Below are 23,189 nucleotides of genomic sequence, written 5' to 3'. Positions count from 1 at the left end.
TCTAGGACGTATTGCCTCCGTATTGCCCCTTTTTACAGCTAGCTAGGCTCATTTTTAGGTTCCATGGCCTGAAATGACGAAAAATTCATGCCCTAAATGTAAAAAGTCTAAAAACGTCCTCGAAATTTTAGTTTCCAAGCCGTTCGAGCCACAATAATGGTGAAACAGCTGCTCAGTTTTGGGTTCTTTCGTGTCGTGTTGATGTCTTGCAAAGTTAACTTTCACGTAGTACGATCAGCTGTTTCCTTTTAATGTCTTAAGAGTAAGTTTATTTCAAAAGTGCCCGTTGTTTAAATACCGACATCCCGGCCTACTTTGAAGGCTTTGAAGGACCGCGTTTTCGTCAGAAATAGCTTCAGTTTTTCCTGACTCTTCTGAGTCGACCACGATAAAATCATGAAGTTCCACAGAAATGGATGTCACTACCTCCGAACGTGCCTGAGTGTCAGCAGCAAAATATCTAGAACAGGCCACCCTTTTAAACCGCGTAATCCCTCTAAAACAGAGGCCAAGCCTGGACGAAAGATGTCACCCAAAACTTCCTTCAAATCCCCGCACCAAGGCCATTTGTGGGTTAAGTTTGATGTCGGTTCTCTCCTTAGTCCAAGAGCTTTTTTTCCGGGTAGTCCGATGTTCCCCTTTCCTCAAAAAACAAACGTTTCCAAATTCCAGTTCGACCAGGAATCAGGTAGACGAAGAACCTGTAAGTGGATGTGTTACAGCCTCTAAATCGTTATTTCTATTCATTTGATGTTTTTTTTATTTATTTACTTATCCTTCATTCATCAATTTATTTATATCAATACCTCGAGTTCCCAGGTCCAATGAAATGATCTGTCTGTTAGTAGTAATCAACCCCTGTCTTTGTCCATTTTTCTCATGCTTTTGTTTCACGAAATAAACCTTTTTCAGTTTCAGCCCAATGACAGTACTCGCGAGGTAAACACCACATTAGGTACAATTGTTGGCAAGCTTGAGACGCTACCAAATGGCAAATCAGTGTATGAATATCTCGGTATCCCGTATGCTAAACCACCGGTCAATGAATTGAGGTTTGCTCGTCCAGAATCCTTTCAACCTTGGCCAGGAAAAAGGGCAGCGAAGGAGTTTGGATCGGCGTGTCTACAACCGCACTTTGATATACCTACCTTAAAGAGGGAAATAGGAAAAGGTAAGAGGCGTATAACAGTATTATATTATCGGATGTGTGTCCAGCCAGCTTTTGAAAGCTCTCGCGGACGATCTTTGTCTTTGATCTTTAATCGGTTAATTACCAAAAGTGCAGGCTAATCATGGCAATGGATGGCACGATTACACGGTAGGTGATAACAGAAAGTTTTTGGCTGTGGACTTAAACACGGGCAACGAGGGAGCGATAACAGCAGTAGAGGGAAGGCTGTTCCGCATAAGTATACATCGCGCGGAAAAAGAGTAATTAGAGGCATCAACAAAAGTGGGTAAAAGGTTGTATGTCATACCATGGCAAATTCAAAGATTCAAAGCTTAATCCATAAATTCGATGAACGCTACGCACGGAAATAATATCTGCAAGTTAGGGCTCAGATATTTAGGATATACCTCACAGCTTGACTCCACACTCTGTCATATTGGTTCCTTTCATTTCACGTAGAAAATTCTTGGGTACATTATTAGGGATGGACTAATTGAAGCACATGTTCAAAGAAGTAGGGAGGTGAGTTAGGTATTGTGCTAGGTCAAGCCCGGGGAGGAGAGGCGAGGGAGTACTTGAGCCGCTGAAAAACCCTGACCCTGACAAAGAATTCCTACAATAAATACCCTGTTTAGGACAACACCCGCAATTTTTTTGCCATGTTTAGGACAAAGCAAAAAAATACACGCCGCCTTGTTTTAAAGCCATTTATTGGCAATTGCAATAGAACAAATTTACGTTATAGGCTTTTGTATACTTGAGAAGAAACGAGATTTATCTTGCAAATCAAATCAATCGTGCGGGCAATACCCTGTTGACAGACTCACACGATGTATACCTTGTTTAGGACAGAGAGGTCAAAAACCACACCCTGTCCAGTGGCATATCTTCGTATAGGCCTTAAAAGGGGGTACCTCCCCGGGAGGTCAAGGCAGGTTTGTGACGCACGTCCTGTTTGAATCATCATCATCATCACAATCATTATCACCATCATCATCAACTGAGGAAAAGACGTGAGACATGTACGGTCTTCTCAAAATGAGACGGTAACTCCCTTACAGCAGAATTTTCCGTTGTCTTATTTTACTGATATGGATTTTTTTTTTTTTTTTTTTCAGAAAATGAGGATTGTCTTTTCTTGAATGTGTTTGTGCCAGCAACTAGTAGCACAGAAGGCAAGATGGCAGTGATGGTGTGGATTCATGGCACTGGTTTGGCCAGTTTCAGTTCCCCCCCTAAATTCCGTGGCTTTTCCATTGGTTCCTCTACTGAATATCCAGCTCACGTTTTAGCAGGCTACAATAATGTCATTGTTGTGACATTCAACTACAGGCTAGGAATTCTGGGATTCTTAAGCAGTGTTCCTGGGACAAACAAAACGGGAAATTACGGAATGTTTGATCAGGTAACAAGCTTGGGTGAAAAATGGCCTATAATATGCTAGAAACACTACAGACAACACCTTGTCCCTCCCAACAATGCAACGGAGCATGTCCAAGACAAGGTGTCCAAGACAAGGCCGGCTATGGTGTATTTAAGTGAAAGGCCAAGTTTATCTTCCTATTTTTATTCTTATATATTTTTCAACAAACAATAGCAAACAATCCCACCTTACCAGAAGGGTTAGACTCTGGAGAAAACAAAACTAGCCTTTTCCCCCTGGAACTGACATTTAGTGTATATTTTCTCTACAGATTCAAGCACTAACGTGGGTCCATGACAATATTGCCTACTTTGGTGGTGATCCCGACAAAGTGACTGTGTTTGGTCAAGGTACAGGGGCAACGAGTGTCGCTTTGCATCTAATGTCGCCTAAATCAAAACATCTGTTCCAAAGGGCCATCATGCAAAGCGGTGCGACGTCAACTCCCTACCTACCAAGAAAGGCAGCCAACGAGTCAGTACAAAAGCTAGCTGCTGCTGCAAACTGCTCTTTTAACGACAAGCTCATCGACTGTCTTCGAGGTAAAAGTGCTAAGGACATCATTCAGTTGCAATCTTGGATCTCCTCCAAACACGCCAAAGCTCTGATGGAACTCAGCAACCCAGTTATTGATAATGATTTTCTAGAAGAATCTACTCAGGAGCTGTATGAATATCACAAGAAAGGGAGAAAACCACCTCATTCTCTTTTGAAAAAACTGTTTCCAAATGTTGAAATCATGACTGGGTTTACAACCCACGAGTCATCTCTAGATGTCATTCATAGGTCAGAAGATGCTAGAAGCAGCATTTCAAAAATCCTCAAATATGGAAACATAGACAACAAAATTGTGGACGAGCTGGTTAAGTACCAGTACGCAGATCTTTCTGACACAAAAGCGAGAGACAGGATGATTGAAAGTGACTTTATGACTGTGGCACCAATGACTTTTGAGGCAATCGCTTTAGCTGAGGTATTCTCAGTAGCCATATAATAATCAATACGTTGACTCATAAGCCCAAAAACTGTCAATGTTTGGACATGGGGGGTGGGGGGGGGGGGTATTCGGGCATAGGTGCGGCATTTGAACACTTCCCCTTTCCCCTCTCTGGGTATTTTCACCATAAATTTTGAACCAAACTGCAATTTTGTTATCTCCATAAAGGGATATTTTATCAAATTTAAACTATTCTCCTATCCAAAAAAATGGAAAAAAATTCAAATCCCACACCTATTCCGGACTCTCCCCCAGGTCCAAACATCTATATACATCCTATATTTTCAGTACAGCGAAACATGCTCTTTTGCATGACTCCATAATGAAAGAAAACAAATGAAATTTATCGCCGGATAACTTAAATGGAAGTGAGACGTTTTAACTAAAAGATAATGAACTGAAGGCCGGGATGGGAAATGATCCACTTCTTAAGGTTAGAATAGGCCAGACTTCAGCTACCAGAACTCATTTCGTTTTAGCTTTTACTCCAACTAAGTTTTAAAAGCCGAATTTGTAGAAGTAACAACAAAAGGAAGGATTCTGGAACTTACAGTTAACTGATGTCATCGTGCAAATGTCGCATTAACCGTGGTCCGGTTTCCCCCACTCTACTGGTCCATACAAACATCTGTACTTTGACCAGTCAAAAAATACCGAAGGGGCACCAACTGACTCTATTAATTGTCTCACTTCTCTTTCTTCTCCAGGCTAAAAAGTCTGTTTATTTCTACGTGTTTGAGCATCGACCTGATTTTTCCGAACTTCCCGAGTTGACAGGTGCATTTCATGGGGAAGACATTGGCTTTGTATTTGGAGCACCTTTCGCGAAAATTTCACCACTGGTAGACTCTTCCACTCCCAAATATTCTGAAATTGAGAAGGGGCTCAGCACGTATATCATGAAGCTGTGGACAGACTTTGCTAAGTTCGGGTAAGAAGATCAGAAACGCGTTTTGACCTAACACTTTTCAGGCTTCAAAGTCGTCCCTAACCACGTTAACTTTTTGGTTAACAGTTTGTTTGTTCGTTTTTTACAATAAGTTAAGACATTTGAGGTAGATTTAGTCCAGGAACATTTGAGACAATGAACAAAATCTTATACTCATAGTGCATGTGTCAGTGGAATGAAACTTATTTTCTCTTACACGATCTCCGTTGACAGCACCAACAGGTGTGTATTTAAAGGTTTCAAACTAAGTTGGATACTCTTTTTTGGAGACAGATTCACTTTTTTGGTACTCTGCATTTCTTATTAGGAATTCTATTATCATTGCAATGCTGTTACACATTTCACTTCCAATTTAGAGATATCATTCACGAACATGATAGTCTGTTCAGGCGTTCAGCTGGTGGAGTTTAGCACCAAGTCACCCTACCCCTTCCCTGTTTTTCCTACTCACATCTTTTTGCGCCTTCCCAAAACCTAAACGGTTGAACAGGCGACGGACATGGGAGACGACAGCCCCTCTTGGTAAGATGCGCTTAACCTTGTGGAATAAAAAGGCAAAGGAAAACGCAAAAGTCCGCCTGGGAAGTCTCATAAAAGAGTCTGCCCTGTATGTAGAGGAGTAAAGTTTCTTTGTTGAAGTAATTACGTTACTTCTTAAATGCAGACTTGTGTGATCTGCGCACGATGATAAACTTACGTTATTATCATACTGTCATTAAGTGATTTTGCCTCGTTTTCAGGAATCCTACTGGCCGCGATTCTCCTGTCAAGTGGCCAAAGTTCATTAAAGAAAACCAATCCTACCTGGCCCTTGACGTGAAGCCCGAGGAAAAAAACAAGTATAGAGCAAAAGAAGTGGCATTTTGGAACAACTTCATTCCAAGGGTTATAAGAAAATCTAAAAAGCATTGCTCGGCATTTTAACTCCAAGGAGTCACGTTCGTTTAACTGTTGTTTAAAGAATTTTCTTTTTTGCTGGAACAAGGGAGTAGGTTGTAATATCTTGTTGCTTTGAGTAATCTTGAAAAGGTTAAACTTTTACTAGTAAACACGGGATAAGCTCTACAAGACGATATACATATTATGTGATTGGTTCTGCTGGGAACCGGTGACGTCATTCAACTGAGTGCCGCATTGTTTTTACTGAAAAATTAGCTTTACTGTTAAGTCAGTATTATTTAGTCTAGAAACTATAAATATTGTTTCTCACTTGAGGACCTAACTGCACTATTTTATAAAATAACTAATATAGAACGCGCGCTCTGATTGGCTGAGAGGCGTGTATGCATAATAGTATGTAAACATAGTTGTGACCTCGAGATGTTTTGCTTTTCGCGCGCTAGTCAGGCAAGCACGAATTTGAAAAAGGTTTTTGAGTTGAAAACTCGACAGGGTATGGGTATTATCCATGGAACAACTTTATACTTTATTTACCCATTCCCTCGTAGGCTGAAACTTGGAAAATCTTTACAAAAATGCTGTGTCATTTTTTTCGCTTAAGTTGGCATTTTAACCGAGAAAAATTGGAAGACATCTGTTTTTCGTGTGTATATCAGGGTATGCAAACACGGAAAATGGTTTCTATTGCTTAAATAATCAATCCTTCTGTTGCTTTCAGTACTGTTCTGTTTCATCTGGACACAAGGTGCTAAAGACCCATAATTTTAAAAAAGGTTTACATGAACTTGTTTCACTTATAACGCCCTAACTCGTAACCACAGCAAGACTCGTGACATGTGTTTTTTCCACTTTTTCGCTAGCTTAAAGTTTAGTAGTATTTGCATGATTTACTAGCTGATTAAAAATAAAAAAATTAATAAATAACCAAAATTAGTAAGCCCCATGTAATAGTATTTGTCAGCGGCATTCAATACAGTAGACCACACCCTCTTATTAAGACTGACATCACATTTTAACTTTTCAAGCACTGCTCTGTAAATGGTTCTCATTATATTTATCGGGCCTCTCTCTGAGAGTAATTTTTGGTGAAAGCACATCTTTGTCCAGATGTCTAGAGTACGGTTTCCCACAGGGCTCCACACTTGGACTTTTACTATTTACTTTGCATATTGCCCTCTTGAAAATGTGATACACGGTTATAATCTTAACTGTATGTTCTATGATGACGATAGACAAGTTTATGTTTCTATTAGCTCTAACCACCAGAACAATGATGCTCCCGATACCCTTCAGCATGATTGTATTTTTTCATGGAACAGTGAGAACATGCCTAAGTAGTATTCGGTTGTAGCCGACTGATTATATACAGGGCAGATATGGATTTTTGCCAAGCGGGTAAACGAAATATATTCGTATTTTGGACTATTTGATGACGGCTGCAAATTATAGTTTTCAAGTCAAACAGTTCCTGCTCGATAAACGAGAAGAAAAATTTAGCCCAATGTTAATGGTTGGCGGGGCTTCGCAATTTGAAACTAAAAATGAAAGCAATAAGCTGAGATTTCTAAGTTATTAAAAGGGTTTTCCATGGAGAAACCTGGTTTTGTAAAGTAAAAACAGGAAATTTTTTTGGAGACATAGTGCAGCGCTGTTCAGAGAATCGAAGAGAACATTATTCACGCTGTATTCAGTTATTAAGTCAGCAAAATTTTTAAAAAACTACTTGGTTTATAGCAACACGGAGCCGACGAGATAACTAGCAATGAAAGAGATCCTGATAGCTCGAACAAAACAGTACAGAATGTTTATAAGTAGGTTGAGTTTGATCGTCCGGGTGAACGTAGTCCTGAATAGGACTGTTGTTGTCGACAGTGACTGACGTTTCGACAACCTGTGCGGTAGTCACCTTCAGAGTCAAAAGAACTTGAGTCCTATTCAGGACGATCAAAACTCAACCTACTTATGAAATGACTCCTGAGTTCAAACCTTTCACAATACAATGTACCTTAACGAAAAGCAATTTGAGTTATCCTGGTCGATTGAATACTCAATTTGCCAGTGGCGTAGGTGCCTTTAAGCCATTAAGAACAGACTTGGTCAGAATTAACGCATGTAATGGCATGTGACATGCACCTATAATGGCCAAGCTTCGCTCTGTTACAGAAATCGCCTTGACATTACCGCTCTCATGTGTGAACAGAAGCCATATCCTGTATGGTTTTTTAGTGCCGACGCAAGAGCTATCTGGTATAATGTTAACACTGAAACTGTCGCTTGGCGATTGTTTTTCAACCACGGTACATACGTTGTAGGGTCCCCTTTGTTTACGTTGATTACATATTAGAATCATGTTGGTCAAAAACTCGCAATTTTGAAGGGTCTCAGCTCGTAGGTAACATCTAGTAAACCGTTTTCTCCTCCTTCGTTTGTTTTTTCGAAGATAAAGTGAATAAAGTCAATTAATTCAATTTCACAATTGTCAACTAAGAACATACACTAAGCGAAACAGTTGAAGAAAAACTGAGAAAGTCGCCATTGTACTCGCCCTCGTTTTTCTCCTCTCCATGCCAGTGTCCACTGCGACTTCAGGGACATGGTTTGTTTGCCATTCACGAAAACTTTCCGGGAAAACCGGTCGGAAAGTAAATGGAACACGACTTTTTGAATCGTTTCATCGGAGAATTTTCGGGGCAACGGAACTTCTGAAAATGAAGTCCTGTTATTCCAGACAAAATGTTCCAAACGAAACTGAAATCGTGTTTCATTCTTCAAAAGTCACGTTTGATACCAGTTTTAGGTTTTCGTGGACGTTTTTCGGTAAATGGAACTGATTTGTTCAAGTGGTAAACGCGATTCCGGGATGAAATCTGCTAGTCCTGAATTTTGAATAGCATTTGCCCAAACCGTGGGCCGACCGGTTTGCCGATATTAGTGGTAAACTGACCATGATTTTTCCTCTAGGGGGGGGTGGGGGGGGGGGTGATAAAGACTTTGGTTTCATGTTTTTTCTTGAAACTGTTTTTACAAAAAATTACCGTATTAGCTATAGTTCTGAAATTATACTTGAAATGATTATAATGGGCTAATCCAGTTGCTAATAAGAGTGAGTACATCAGAGAGGGGTATGCGTTGAGAAAATCCCTCAAAGGACTTAAGTACAAGAAACAGAAAGAACAAAGCGTTGAATGTGTTGGAAAGTTTATAAAGAGAATCAGAAGGAGCTTGAAAAATGTACAACTATAATTGTTTGTGTAAGTTATGAATCTGATGTACAACTTCAATAAACAAGGTAAAATTGATTTTTTTTGTCAAGAGTCAAAAGAAGTTATTGTCCCTTGAGCCCAGTCCCCTCAGCAGTGCTTTCTACGCTACGTACTACCCTTGGCTTATTTGGCCTACATGGGTATGTGCTGCTGAACAAGGTATGATTTATAGGGTGGTGACCATTTCGCCCTTTAAAGTTTTGAACAAAATGTCTGTTTGGGCTGTGAAGGTTGATGAATAGCAGTCTATAGTTACATTTTTGGTACAAGCATGTTTTTCTTTCAAGTTTTTTTCCATGTTAATTTCTAAGTTTAAAAGCTAATTCTGTAAGCTAAATGAAAAGAATCAGGATTATAGAGTGAGGTCTCTTACTTGGCTTAAAAAGGGTAGGGAAATGAACAATGTGCATGTCCTACTACCCATACTCTCTTTCAGTGCAATTGCAGGGAGGTGATCTCACATTTTAAGACCCTTTTACCAGTTGTTGCAACAGCAAAGTCAGTGAAGGTTCATGGTCTTTAAAAAATGCTTTTGCCAGCCTCAACACGAGTTTCTAAGTGTTATTGTTGACTACAAATAATAGTATCTTAATATATCATTTTACATTCTTTATAGTGTTTTTCATATCCACGTATATCCACTAGTACAAGGCAATGTTAGGTTGGGAGAGTTTGATTTCAGTAACTAGATTTTTATACAGACACAAACTAACTTGCAGTTCAGACTTGTTTTTCAATTGTGGCAGGTTGATGTCCAAAGGTAATTACAAGCAACTGTATTGTAAAAACTGATCATAGTGGCCAAAAGAAAGGCAGAAATAGAAATGTCTCCATTTTCCTGATTTTACACATTCCCGTTGAAGCAAATTTAGCCAGATGTGGTCCTTTTCAAAACGTGTAAACTTGAAATTTTATTTTCTGAACTTAGCAAATCTTTTTAAAACCATAGTCTTGTTACAAAGTAGTGTAGTTTTTGGAATTTATAATTTTCCCTCTTTGTTTGCAACAAAAACACACTTGAATGAGGACTCAAACTGAAGGCAGTGTGTTGGGGAGAATTGCTATCAGAGGAATAACTGCTATGTTAGTGATACCGAAAATTTCGGATTATCCAAATTCAAGTTCGCCGAGTAAAGGTGACTGAAAAATCCAAGGGAAATGGTTCGAATTAGCGATGAGTTCAAGTTATCCGAGTTCGAGTTATACTTGGGGTTCTACTGTACTTTTTGAGTTTATTTGTAATTGACAGGAGCCCATAACGCAGGGACACCCAACGACTGTTTTCTGTATAATATCTGTTCAGAGAAGCAAAAATTCCCGAGAATTTTCTATAGCTTGAGAAAGGCTAAAAATTTCTAGTTGATCGTTCCATTCATGTTCAATTTTCGAAGCATATGTAATTAATTCCCCACAATTTTCTAAAGTTCAAATCTTCGCATTTCAGTCCCCAGGTTAGGCTATTTTCGTAGAAAAAAGGAAACCGAAAATGCGATGGGGAGAGGAATCAGAAAAATTCTCACTTTCGTAAAACTTAAAACGGCATCTAAAATTTTCGAGAAAACAATACTGCCTGTTAATTTCGAAAAGACTTAAGTTCCCCTGGGATGACCGAACAGATGCAAATTTTATAGCGCGCTTACAATGCATTTCTAGAGATCTAAAAATACTCTGGATAACCTAAAAAGTGTTTTCAATGAATTTAGGAGGAAACCGTTGTTGGGTGCCCCTGATAATGGGCTCCTGCAATTGATCAGTCAAGAAAAATAAACTCCCACCGCACGCAAACATATTCTCTTCTAGGAATCAAGAAAGACCAAACCAGTCAGCTTTCAAAATTAAACCACTTCCGGTTTCTGATATTAGGAACGCCTTGTGATCTTAGTTGTTCCTCTTCCTGTTGATTAATCACGATCAAATCCATATCTTTATCCATTCACGATGGTTTTAATGGTTAGGGCAAATTTAAGTTGAACTAAGGTCAATCAGCTGGTCAATATGTCTCTTATTTTTAAAGCCTATTTGTCAATAAATTATACCATTTTGAGTTGCAATGAACGAAATGCCATCATTATTTCGACACTGACCGTCAAGAAATTCAGTCTTTGGTGGAAAATGTACTTGATTTGTAGACTGACACTTCAGAGTTACAAGTCTTACACGAAATAAATGTTTATTTAATACATTCACCATGAGTTGTCTGAGTTCAATGCTGGTTACGGTACAATGTATAAATAAGAAAATTGAAATTGGTCTAAGGTCAATCAGCTGGTCAATGTGTCTCTTATTTCGAAGCATATTTCATTTGTCAATAACTTTTTTTATATAATGATGAAGGCAGCACTTTCGTTATTTCGATACCGGCAGTCAGGAAATTCAGTGCTTTGTGGTGCTTGACTAATGTGGATTGTCACTTAACGCGATCCCAGCTAGAGTTACGGGAAATAATGTGTTATTGAGATTTTTTATTCTAACGTCAACTTGTTACGCGTGACCGAGCATGTCCTTTGGAGCAGTTCTTGGAAAGGCCAGGAAAAGGGAATTACAGCACTTACACTGATCTGAGCGGTATCAAGAAAAGTCTAACAGGAGCAAATTTCATTGAAGAAAACAAGCATACACAGGAGAGAACATCAAATCTAAGTGCCTCTGGATTGCCAACGGTTGGAAGAAGAACCGGCGATACCACTTTCCTCAAAGGCCCAGTCTCTTCCAACTTCGTCTAGCGCAACTGGTGGCAGAACTCGTCTCGTGAGTTGGGCTGTCTATGATGAAAGAGGTTCAGTTTCACAAGGGTGCTATTGGGGGTACCCAATGCTCAGTTAACTACTAATTTTCCGGCCAAATATCAGTTAACTACTATTTTGGGGGTCAATTCTCAGTTTACTAAACTTGGTTAACTATTAACTTTCACTTTCCTACAGCGAATATTATTCCGTCATAACCCGAGTTTTCTTTGCTTCAGCACCTGTATCACTTTTGGGGGTAGGCCCTACTAAAATCAAGATAATCTTGATTTTAGTAGGGCCTACCCCCAAAAGTGATACGGGTGCTGAAGCAAAGAAAACTCGGGATATGACGGAATAACACTCGATTGATATAAACTTACATGACTTCACATCCGCCATGAGTACAATTTAAACGCAACTGAAAATATAGAAAAGAACATAATTATGTAAACGAAGTACTAAAAATGGGTAAGCGATAGCTATTAAGACCCCTATTAACCGATTTTTGCTGTAAGTACAAATTATAGATTAAGTCGTATAACCATCAATATGACATCAGCCTCGGGATACAGACGCACCAGTCATGATCGCTTACTGATCTTCCCAACCTGGTCATGCATGTCCTGCCATAATCTACTTCAAAGTCACCTTCTTCGTCACTTTCATTATCTGAATCAGTCTCGTACTTATCTGGTTGCTGTGTGTCCTGAATCTTGTTGTTGGCCTAAGTTTCAATCCATTTTCAATCCTTGAAATCCATTTCAACAGACGACGCGAAACAATATCAATGCCAAAATACCGTAAAATTCCGAAAATAAGCCCCTCCATGTATAAGCCCCTCCAAATGTAAGCCCCCCCAAACCGGTAAAGCAAAAAACCTTCCGCTAAATCGCCCCTCCAAATATAAGCCCCCCGGGGGCTTGTACTTGGAAAACTGACCTCAAATACAAAGTAAAACAAGGAAAAAACGGTAATTTCACTTTCAACTATAAGGCTAGCCCAATCGATTTTGAACGCAAATTTCCCTCCGTAGATAAGCCCCTCCGAATATAAGCCCCTTTTTGAGGGGTTTATGATAAGCCCCTCAAAAAGGGCCTTTGAAAAATATAATCCCCGGGGCTAATTTTCGGAATTTTACGGTATATGTAATGTATATAAACAATAAACAAAATTTCAGGAGTCGCATTTACCAAAACTGGTATTAAAAAGATGGGTTTGACGAAAAAGAACATGCATTTCTCTCTGGAACATTCTTTTTCAGGTCATCCCGTTTTTCCGGCCTGGAAAGTTTCCACTGAATTATGCGTGATCCAAAGCGGTCCCGAAAAGTCCCATACTGGTGTTCCATTTACTTTCTAACCGGAAATGTTAAAAAACTGCGCGTTACCCATATTGAATCGTTCTCTTTTTTTCCTGTTTGGGTATATTTTACAATAGGTGACAAACGTTTTATTTATGTTTCTGTTACGGGGTGTATCGGTAAACTAGTCACATGATCAATTGTATAAAACACTTGTGAATCATTAAAGAAGTCACTTTTAGTGCGAAGTCCACAACTAGCAGTAAAGGGATAGAAGACGGTAAGTTAGTCATATTAGTCGGTTCATTCCTTTGTAAGTATAATTTATTACTTCTCTGTTGTTTGTGATTATTTGGTCGATCACTTTATCATTATCGGTGAAAGCAAACATATCGAAAACGAGCTGAATCAATGTTAGAAAAGATACTGCCAAACATAACGTCGGAGCCTTTATTTCGCTGCTCGATATTGCCAGAGGTGCCTCATCATGATGAAAACGGTATAAATCTCGAAATGAAAAAGAAGTTTGTTGTAACGGTTAATTGAGCATCGACACAGAAGATGCAACCTGGCAAGTCTAAGAAGTTTCAAGGAACGCAAAGTGGAGAATGCACTTTGAAATAGTTTAGTTGTTATTTCTACTATTGTGGCACAACTTTCTCTTGAGGGAGAATTGATTGTCATTCGACATTAAAGAGCGTACATCTTTAGTCTATCTTTAGCTATTGATCACAGATGCCAAAGCATATTAAGCAAGAATCCGAACTGCCTTTTGAATTTGACTATTTAACGCCCCGGCAGTAATCATGAGTACATCAAGAAAGTTGGAAAGCGCGCCCATTTGACGAGAGAAGCCGTTTAAAACTTGTTCTTTGAGGGCTATTTCTCTCAGAGTATAGAGCACAAATGATTCAGTAATATAATATAGGCTCAAACAATATAATCAGTGTGGGTGCAGATTGGACTCAACATTGGTTCTCTAGATTGCCAAAAAACGCTTCTCGATCGCAAGAATCTTTTACTCTGTGATACACCTGATTTCTTCACTGAGTTGACGTCGAAAGAGAAAGCCCCGTTTACGACTCTTGATGACGAATTAGTTCGTCTCTTTTTCTTGCAGAGTCAGTCTTATTTTTCTTGGTCGGCGAAGCATTACACCAGCGAAACTTGTTCAGCAACTTCAAGAATCATTTCCTTAGAGAAAGGTCAACATGAGCTCTAGTTCAGCTCTCTGGTTATTGCTTCTTTGGGGTAAGTTGAAAGCATTGCACGTGACTTGGTGTTGTTTTGTGTTTGCCAATTTTTCTGGGCTAAGACTAAACTGGATTAAAGTAAGTGTTCCCCTAGTGTCGAGGAAGTTAAGGCGTGATCCCTACTTAGTATTTCCGATCAGCTTCAGTCTTTTAAACAAACAATGGAAAATAGATATTGAAAAAATGAAACTATATGTTCACTTAAAGGCTGTTAAGGCCGGATGCATGATGCCATTTAACGGCACAGACCAGGACTGTCTAAATCTTATCCTTTAGTGAGTCCTTTATTTTATTAAAAAAATATTGTCTTATCATATTCAAAATACTACTTTGACTTCTTATCTCCAGAGGACATTGCATCCTTGCACAGTGGAAACAATTTCTATCAATTGCCAATCTTCCAACGTCTGTTAGGGGCATGTCGAAAACATCCCTAAGTCCCTTTCTTACTGCCTTCTCGGTCTTGCTCTTTCTCTTTTCCCTACTGTGCTTCAATAAAAGGAACACTGAACAGGTGCCCCTCTGGTCCCTTTAGACTGCATAAGCGCTAAACGGAAATGTGCAGCGCCAAAGGGTATGGTCGTTTTACTGCATTTTGGGCCTGAAAAGGGTATATATCTTCGCCACCCTTCCTCTCGCCCCCTAAATTTCCCAGTGATACTCTCCCAGACCTCTGTACAGCTTCAGTTATGCCTGCATATCGGATTTGGCCAAGCTACTTAAATGCAAATTAATTAAACAACATAATCATTTGACCGTTGACAACGTAATCGTGGGTTAAACTAGTACTGCAATTTCACACCCTAACGAGAAACTATTATCGGGAAATTCGTGTTGTAGGTAACCAAAAGCTAATTTTAGCCAACCAACTCATTTTGTTTCGATACATTGCCGGAGTCACGATGGAATTTATTTTGTTATATCGAAAGGAAAAACCCTCTTTAGTGATATTGCATCCGCCATCAGCCACCGGCCTCAGATGAGAACTTGAAAATATAAGGGGAGAGTATAAGTCTTCCCTTTTATTTAAGCCGGAAACTATAAATATCCGTTGAAATTCTTTGAACGAAAGGAATAAAAATGGGAAGTGAACCAGAGGATCTTTTGCCTCGGGCAAAGATCACGCAAACGGATATGAAAGTGCTTTCGCTTTAATAAGGCTGATCTTTGCTTCGTTAGCACAATATTTTCAAGATCTTATGGACACAGTTTTTAAGTTATTCAGTTTAAAAGTCTATGTCTCTCTGTGAATTTACAAAAAAAAGTATTACATGGAAATGGCTTCAATGTGCTTCAGGCAGTGGGCTTCGTGAATCCGATCTTGGCGGGCCATTTGTGTTCAAGTGAAAGCGAAAACTATTAATAGCAAAAGTGAACGCAAGGCTGGCAATACGGCAAAGGGCTGATTCATTTAAGGCTTATATTTCGGCTAACAAATTTAGCCTTCCTCAGGGCCAGAGCTACACTGAAAAAGAATACTATAATGGCTCCTAAAATTTGAAAGGTTAATGATCTATTAAAACTGACATACTGAAAATGAGAACAATAGATAGCATGATAGATAGGTAAATAATTATACAATAAAACGATCGATACGGTTCAAGCGACGTCTGGCATTACCATCTCTACCTAAGAGATCCGACAAAAAAGAACCAGTCGGCTTTTTTACGCGTTAAGTGGACCTCTGCATTCAAGAGTTTTTATCAATAGCACCTCTTTGCGTGACTAGTATGATTAGTTTAAAAGTTTTGTATATGAGAAGAAACGTGTCGCTTTGCACTGTAACTTGGCGAGAATAGGTTATGTTAAAGGACTACTGAATACTAATTATCCTCGGGTCACTTCCAGTACCTAGTGCCGGTCTAAAACAGCGTGGACGAAGTTACTTGTTATTTCAGTTAAGGACGCTCTGAAGCAGAGGGTTGTTTGTTTAAAGTGATTTATACTGAAAGCTGCCCAAATAATAAGCTGATAACTGTCGAAGACTCGCGAAGGCAGACTAAAGCCGTTGACAGTTCACATGGTATTAAAGAAAGTTAGTATACCAACTTGTTTCAAATTAGCTTTTTTTTTTCATATAAAATAATCAAATTTAGCAAATTTAGCACGAAACAGGTTTGTAACGGGTTAAAGAAGCAATTCCAATGTTTAGTAATGTTAATATGATATGTCTATTTTAAAAAGTATATGAAATATATTGGTTTGCCTGTGAAAGTGAAAGTGTTACAGGGTTTCGTTTAATTGCTATTTTATGCTCTCCCAACAGGAAATTTGCTTCATTACACATCAGGTAGGAATGATGTTTTACATGTTTCGAGCGCCGACTACATGAATTCTCCAGAAAAGGCATTCTCTGTCAGTATCGTTTTCCCCGAGAAATTCCCTGGCGGATTTCCCGCAAGGGTAATAGTCATAGCCAGGTGATAGCGAACTCGAAGAGACCTCGACATAATTTCTATCGATGTACTATTATAATACAGGAAACAAAGCAAAAACAACAATTAACTCACTATAATAAACTATCGAGTAAAACAAGTTTTGACAAACGATACCACATGGTGGGCAGTCTTGCAAGAAGGAGAAAAGCGTGGTTTCATTTCAGCAGAAACAGAATGTTATTTGCAGCCAAGCACAGTTGGGTGACATTGCGAATGAGCAAACCATTATTTGCAGGTCACGAGGTGGTCTCTTGGCCAATGAAAGGAAAACAAATTTGCCCCGTCGACTGATTTATTGTATACATACCAAGACATACTTACTGAAAAGCTATGTCGTAAACTTTCATACCCAAATAAGTTGGCATAAATACCTTACGCGCGCATTTCCCATGAAGTTTCTACATTGGGCCATATCCACAATTTCTTATTACTATTATCTTAATTTTTCTTTTCTTCAGCTAAGAGTCGGTTTCGACTGATTTTACAGAATAATCAAATTTCTCAATGATAAAATCCTGTAATAAATTTTTTTAAAGATCCTTTGAGGAAGTCTCACAAACTTGTAATCACATATTTTTAAGGTTCTGTCATTAAACGGCAAGAACGTTCCATCAGAGATGAAGGTAATATCCAGACACTGGACTGTGCTGCAATCGAAAAAGACCGAAGCAAATTCAACGAATTGTTTTGGAAAGTGGAAGGATCGGTTATCGGTTACTGTAACCGTAATAAATGTGGGACATCGAAAAGTTTTCTGGAAGACAAGAGGATTCAGGTGTTGGGCATTTCCAAGGGCACCTTGAGCATAAAACGCACCTTGCCACAGAAAATGACGGGTCAAACTGTGACCTTTGTTTGTGAAGTGCACACAACTGACTACGGCGACGTCCGCGTATCTGAAGCCAAGATCATTTACTCTTTAGAGTGTAAGTAAGACTATACACAGAATTATAATGATAATTGATCATGGAAATCATTAGCATTGAACATTTGGCTATACCTAGTGCAGGTTTTTTTCTTTTGGTTAAGAGTTTTGTCGTTTAGAGAAAGGTATATTTTTACACGGTTAAGTTGTATTGTGTTTACAGATTTCCACCAACCAAATTATATCCTTTTCTTCTTGCTTCGGCCTTGGGTTTATTCTTAAAATATTCTTTAGTTTAAATATTCTTAAAACCTCGATTCTTATAAAATATCGTAGACTGCTGCTGGGCTTAACAAAGTGAAATAGTGTTACGAGCGAGGGTATGATTGTACCTCTTTTATTAGAATTATAATATGCAGTGGCTCTTTAATAAAAAAAGACCCTGATAGAAGAAATTTTACATGTAAATAAAAACTGATTTTTCGTTACAAAAATAATCCGAGATAAGAGCAATCAACAGCACCTTTTTCTGGTAATAAAACTGAGATGCCTTCTTCACTCTGTCCTCTATAGAGATAGAAGTAATATACTGAATCTATGATTGTTAATTTTAGGCCCACAAGCAACTCCGTCTCCTGAGGTAAGTATTTTTAACATTTTTCCTTTTTTCACCTCCATTAGTCCCCAGGATCCAATGATCTGTCTGTCAGGATAGTCGGCACCTGCCTCTGTCCGTTTTTTAATGCTTTTGTTTCACAAAATTAAACAAACCCCTTCGATACTAGGTCAACGCCAGCGACCCAGAGGTAAAAACCACATCAGGTACAATTGTTGGCAAGCTTGAGACGCTACCAAATGGCAAATCAGTGTATGAATATCTCGGTATCCCGTACGCTAAACCACCGGTCAACGAATTGAGGTTTGCTCGTCCAAAATCCTTTAAACCTTGGTCAGGAAAAAGGGAAGCGAAGGAGTTTGGATCGGCGTGTCCACAACCGAGCTTTGATACACCTAACTTTAAGAGGGAAATAGGAAAAGGTAAGAGGCGTATAACAGAGGGTCCCCAATAGGTTTTCCGGGATACGGGATTTCCCTAGTTTGAAGCTCAGGATTCGGGATTTTACAGCAAAATCAGGGAGGAATTCGGGATTAAAAGTATGCGCGGGAGGTGGGATGCCAAAAATAGCCCTCGGAATTACGGGATTGCTCGAAATCTTAGGTTGGGATTACGGGATTGAAGAACCCTATTGGGGACCCTCTATAACAGTATTATCGGATGCATCGAGCCAGCTTTTGAAAGCTCTCATGGACGATCTTTATCTTTAATCTTTATCGGTTAATTGCGAATAGCATAGGCTAATCGTGGCAATGGTGGGCGATGACAGATAGGTTTTGGCTGTGGACTTAAAAACGGGCAAAGAGGGAGCGATAACAGCAGTACATGGAAGACTTTTCCGCATAAGTATACATCGGGCGAAGAAAGAGTACTTATAGACACCACAAAAACGGGTAAAAGGTTGTATGTCAGACTATGGCACATTCAAAGATTCAAAGCTTAATCCGTGAATTCAACGACCGCTACGCACGGAAAGAGCATCTGCAAGTCAGGACTCAAAACATTTAAGATATGCCTTCACTTGACTCCACACTCCGTCATATTGGTTCCTTTCATTTCACGTTGCAAAAAACTTGACCCTTGTTTAGAACAAAAAAATTCCTAAAATACATACCCTGTTTGAAACACTACCCTAAATATGATTATCCTGTTTAGGACAAAGGGCAAAATGCACGCCGTCTTATTTTAAAGCCATTTATTGGTAACTTCACGTTATACGCTTTTGTATATGTGGAGTAGAAACAATATTTATCTTGGAAATCAAATCAATCGTGACGGACACACTCACATGGGATTATATACCCTGTTCAGGGCAGAGGTCAATTACCACACTCTATGCCCTGCGACATATCTTCGTATAGGCCATATAAGGGAGTACCATTACAGAAACGTGCCCATTAAAAAACGTCGCCCGTGAAAAGTGGGGTACCCATTAGGCTTTGCGAGCAAAAACGAGGTTTCAAAGACTACCGTCGTTTTCGGTCTCTTATGAACTTCATAGCGGTTAATTATTCTCACACTTTCAAAAGGCAATGCAGAAACAAAAGAAGTAGGTCAAAACAGGTTTGTAGCGCACTTCCTGTTTGAACCATCGTAATCATCATAATCATCATCATCATCATCATCACCATAATCAGCTGAGAAAAAGACGTGAGATATTAACGGTCTTCTCAAAAAGAGAGGGTAACTCCCTTACAGCAGAAATTCCCGTTGTCTTATTTTACTGATATGGATGTTTCGTTTTTGTTTTGTTTTGAATTTTTTTTTTTTTTTTCAGAAAATGAGGATTGTCTTTTCTTGAATGTGTTTGTGCCAGCAACTAGTGGCACAGAGGGCAAGATGGCAGTGATGGTGTGGATTCATGGCACTGGTTTGGCCAGTTTCAGTTCCTCCCCTAAATTCCGTGGCTTTTCCATTGGTTCCTCTACTGAATATCCAGCTCATGTTTTAGCAGGCTACAATGATGTCATTGTTGTGACATTCAACTACAGGCTAGGAATTCTGGGATTCTTAAGCAGTGTTCCTGGGACAAACAAAACGGGAAATTACGGAATGTTTGATCAGGTAACAAGCGTCGGTGAAGAAATGTTGCATTAAATCGACTCAAGAGAGGATAAAATAAGAGCAAACCTATCACCCTTGGGAGGCACGCAAGCACGTGTTCTCGTGGCGGGCGAGGCCCGGAATTCGCAACGGTTGTAACAATATCTTGCCCCCTCCCCCTTTCCTTTGTTCTTTTGCTCTGTTGATTGGCACACCCCATTCTCCCCAATGTTCATCTTTCCGAGTGCCCGAACTCCGGGGGTGGATCTAGGGGGAGGGCGCAGGAGATGCGCACTCCTCCTCCCCTGAGAGTGCTCCTGACCACTGGTATTCTGCAAAATATGGAGATATGTATTCTCAGCAGTTCAAATTATGTTAGTGGTTAGTCAAAAGACATCTTCGAATTCGCTATTAAAATTTGTTTACGTCACCAGTCAGTTACGCCATTCCTTAGTGGTGCAACCTCTCCTAAGAAAAATCCTGGATCAGCCCCTTAACTCTCTGAACTCACTTTAAAAAGGAGGCCATGTGCAAACCTTTTGGACCTTGCAAGAGGGCGCTTAATCAAGGCTGAGGGCTTTTTAAATTTTCACCATTTTCAGCAATAGTAGTATGTTAAATTCGCAACAAAACGCAAAGATGTAACAAAGCAAGGTTTCTGTTACATACTTGAAGAAAGCTCCGTCTTCGGGAAAGTCACTTTTAGTAATCATTCTATTTTTTTTGCGGGGTTGGTAGGGGGTGGTATTTTAGTTTGAGTGGGAGGAGGGCGGGGTGGGGTGGGGTGGGCGCTTATTCGAGGTGGGCGCTAATTCGAGGTTGGGCGCTTATTCGAATAAATACGGTATTTTTCTCTACAGATTCAAGCACTGACGTGGGTCCATGACAATATTGCCTGCTTTGGTGGTGATCCCGACAAAGTGACTGTGTTTGGTCAAGGTACAGGGGCAACGAGTGTCGCTTTGCATCTAATGTCGCCTAAATCAAAACATCTGTTCCAAAGGGCCATCATGCAAAGCGGTGCAGCGTCAGCTCCCTACCTACCAAGAAAGGCAGCCAACGAGTCAGTACAAAAGCTAGCTGCTGCTGCAAAATGCCCTTTTAACGACAAGCTCATCGACTGTCTTCGTGGTAAAAGTGCTGAGGACATCATTCAGTTGCAATCTTGGATCTCCTCCAAACACGCCAAAGCTCTGATGGAACTCAGCAACCCAGTTATTGATGATGATTTTCTAGAAGAATCTACTCAGGAGCTGTATGAATATCACAAGAAAGGGAGAAAACCACCTCATTCTCTTTTGACAAAACTGTTTCCAAATGTTAAAATTATGACTGGGTTTACAACCCACGAGTCATCTCTAGATGTCATTCAAAGGCCAGAAGATGCGAGAAGCAGCATTGCAAAAACCCTCAAATATGGAAACATAGACAACAGAATTGTGGACGAGCTGGTTAAGTACCAGTACGCAGATCTTTCTGACACAAAAGCGAGAGACCGGATGATTGAAAGTGACTTTATGACTGTGGCACCAATGACTTTTGAGGCAATAGCTTTAGCTGAGGTATTCTCAGTAGCCATATTCAATACGTTGACTCATAAGCCCCCAAAATGTCTATCTCATAATGCAGGTATCAATGTTTGGACATAAGAGGGATATTCGGGCATAGGTGCGGCATTTGAACACCACAAATTTTGAACCAAACTGCAGTTTCCTTATTTCCAGAAACGGATATTTTATCAAATTTGAATTATTTTCCTGTCCAAAATCTTCCCAAAAATAAAATTCAAATCCCGCCCGACCCTCCCCCTGGTCCAACCATTCAATTTGATTGCTGGATAAATTAGTCGTTGCTGCAGTCAAATTGGTTGAAAACCTTGTATCGACGAGTAGGAATCATTTTGCTCACGCCATCGATATAACTTGGTTTTTTGGACGAAACAGATCAATTCATCCTTCAACTCAATTCCATTTCACATCCCAAAATAGTTTTTTCCTTATTCTTTTATGAGGCATTGGTTTCACGTGAAACTCATCGAAGACGCCGTAACTCTATACTTCAGTACGGCGAAATATTTTCTTTTGCAAGATTCCATGATGAAAGCAAACTGATGAAATTTATCGCCGGCTAACGTAAATGGAAGTTAGACGTTTTAACTAAAAGATAATGATCAGAAGACCTGAAAGGGAAATGGCCCACTTATATTTTCACTATAACGACATTTGACTTCAACCACTAGAACTCTTTCGTTTTAGCTTTTACTCCCGCTAAGTTTTAAACCCTAATTTGTAAAAGAAAACAACAAACGAAAGGATTCTGGAACTTACAGTGCAAATCGTGCAAATGTCGCATTAACCGTGGTCCGATTTCTCCCCATTCTCTTGGTCCATACAAATACCTGTACTTTGACCAGTCAAAAAATACCGAAGGGGCACCAACTGACTCTATTAATTGTCTCACTACTCTTTCTTCTCCAGGCTGAAAGGTCTGTTTATTTCTACGTGTTTGAGCATCGTCCTGATTTTTCAAAACTTCCCGAGTTGACAGGTGCAATCCACGGTGATGACATTGGCTTTGTATTTGGAGCACCTTTCGCGAAAATTTCACCTCTGGTAGAGTCTTTCACTCCCAGATATTCTGATATTGAGACGGGACTCAGCAGGTACATCATGAAGCTGTGGACAGACTTTGCTAAGTTTGGGTAAGAAGATCAGAAAGGCGTTTTGTCCTAACACTTTTCAGGCTTCAAAGGCGTCCCTAACTACGTTAACTTTTTTGTTGTCAGTTTGTTTGTTTGTTTGTTACAATCAGTTAAGACATTTAAGGTATGTGTAGTGCAGGAACCGTTGAGACAATGAATAAAATCCCATAGTGCATGTGTCAATGGAATGAAACTTATTTCCTTTTACACGATCTCCGTTGACAGCACCAGCAGTTGTTTATTTAAAGGTTTCAAACTAAGTTGGATACTCTTTTTCGGAGAAAGATTCACCTTTTCGGTATTCTGTATTTCTTATAAGGTATTCTATAATCATTGAAATGCGGTTACACATTTCACTTCCAATTTGGAGATATCATTTCCAGACATGATAGTCTGTTCCGAGCGTTCAGATAGTGACGTTTAGCACCAAGTCACCCTTCCCCCTCGCCGTTTTTGCTACTCACATCTGTTTGCGCCATCCCACCACCTGCAGGCCTTGAACAGGCCACGGACATGGGAGACGACAACCTCTCTTGCCTGGCAA

The 23,189-nt window shown here is 39.7% G+C and overlaps 2 protein-coding genes and 1 long non-coding RNA gene across 3 annotated transcripts in view; all 3 read left to right on the top strand.

Annotated features, from left to right (window-relative positions):
• LOC140944037 (pyrethroid hydrolase Ces2e-like) overlaps positions 1 to 23,189 on the top strand; it is a 32,442-nt gene that overhangs the window by 8,261 nt on the left and 992 nt on the right. Inside the window, exons 3-6 of the mRNA XM_073393145.1 lie at positions 913 to 1,171; positions 2,290 to 2,576; positions 2,866 to 3,567; positions 4,299 to 4,522. Of these exons, the coding sequence (XP_073249246.1) occupies positions 913 to 1,171; positions 2,290 to 2,576; positions 2,866 to 3,567; positions 4,299 to 4,522 (1,472 nt within the window). The remainder of the gene's footprint in view (positions 1 to 912; positions 1,172 to 2,289; positions 2,577 to 2,865; positions 3,568 to 4,298; positions 4,523 to 23,189) is intronic.
• LOC140944047 (uncharacterized) lies at positions 12,880 to 17,295 on the top strand. Its single transcript, XR_012166661.1, has 4 exons — positions 12,880 to 13,009; positions 13,850 to 13,980; positions 16,249 to 16,272; positions 17,002 to 17,295. It is a non-coding gene; the product is annotated as an uncharacterized lncRNA (long non-coding RNA).
• LOC140947910 (pyrethroid hydrolase Ces2e-like) lies at positions 17,914 to 22,649 on the top strand. Its single transcript, XM_073397132.1, has 4 exons — positions 17,914 to 18,323; positions 19,679 to 19,965; positions 20,805 to 21,506; positions 22,422 to 22,649. Exons 2-4 carry the CDS (start codon positions 19,741 to 19,743, stop codon positions 22,647 to 22,649), a joined length of 1,155 nt encoding a protein of 384 aa, XP_073253233.1. The 5' UTR covers positions 17,914 to 18,323; positions 19,679 to 19,740.

This window comes from Porites lutea, chromosome 1, assembly GCF_958299795.1.
Source record: "Porites lutea chromosome 1, jaPorLute2.1, whole genome shotgun sequence".
Classification (NCBI taxonomy): Eukaryota; Metazoa; Cnidaria; class Anthozoa; order Scleractinia; family Poritidae; genus Porites; species Porites lutea.
This window is presented reverse-complemented; position numbering and strand designations above follow the sequence as displayed.

Bases quoted from the DNA above. Each gene is read 5' to 3' on its own strand.
- LOC140947910 (XM_073397132.1), top strand. From the start codon at position 19,741: ATGGCAGTGATGGTGTGGATTCATGGCACTGGTTTGGCCAGTTTCAGT. The intron at 19,966-20,804 runs GTAACAAGCGTC...TTTTCTCTACAG, and splicing joins ATTACGGAATGTTTGATCAG to ATTCAAGCACTGACGTGGGT. The intron at 21,507-22,421 runs GTATTCTCAGTA...TTTCTTCTCCAG, and splicing joins AGGCAATAGCTTTAGCTGAG to GCTGAAAGGTCTGTTTATTT.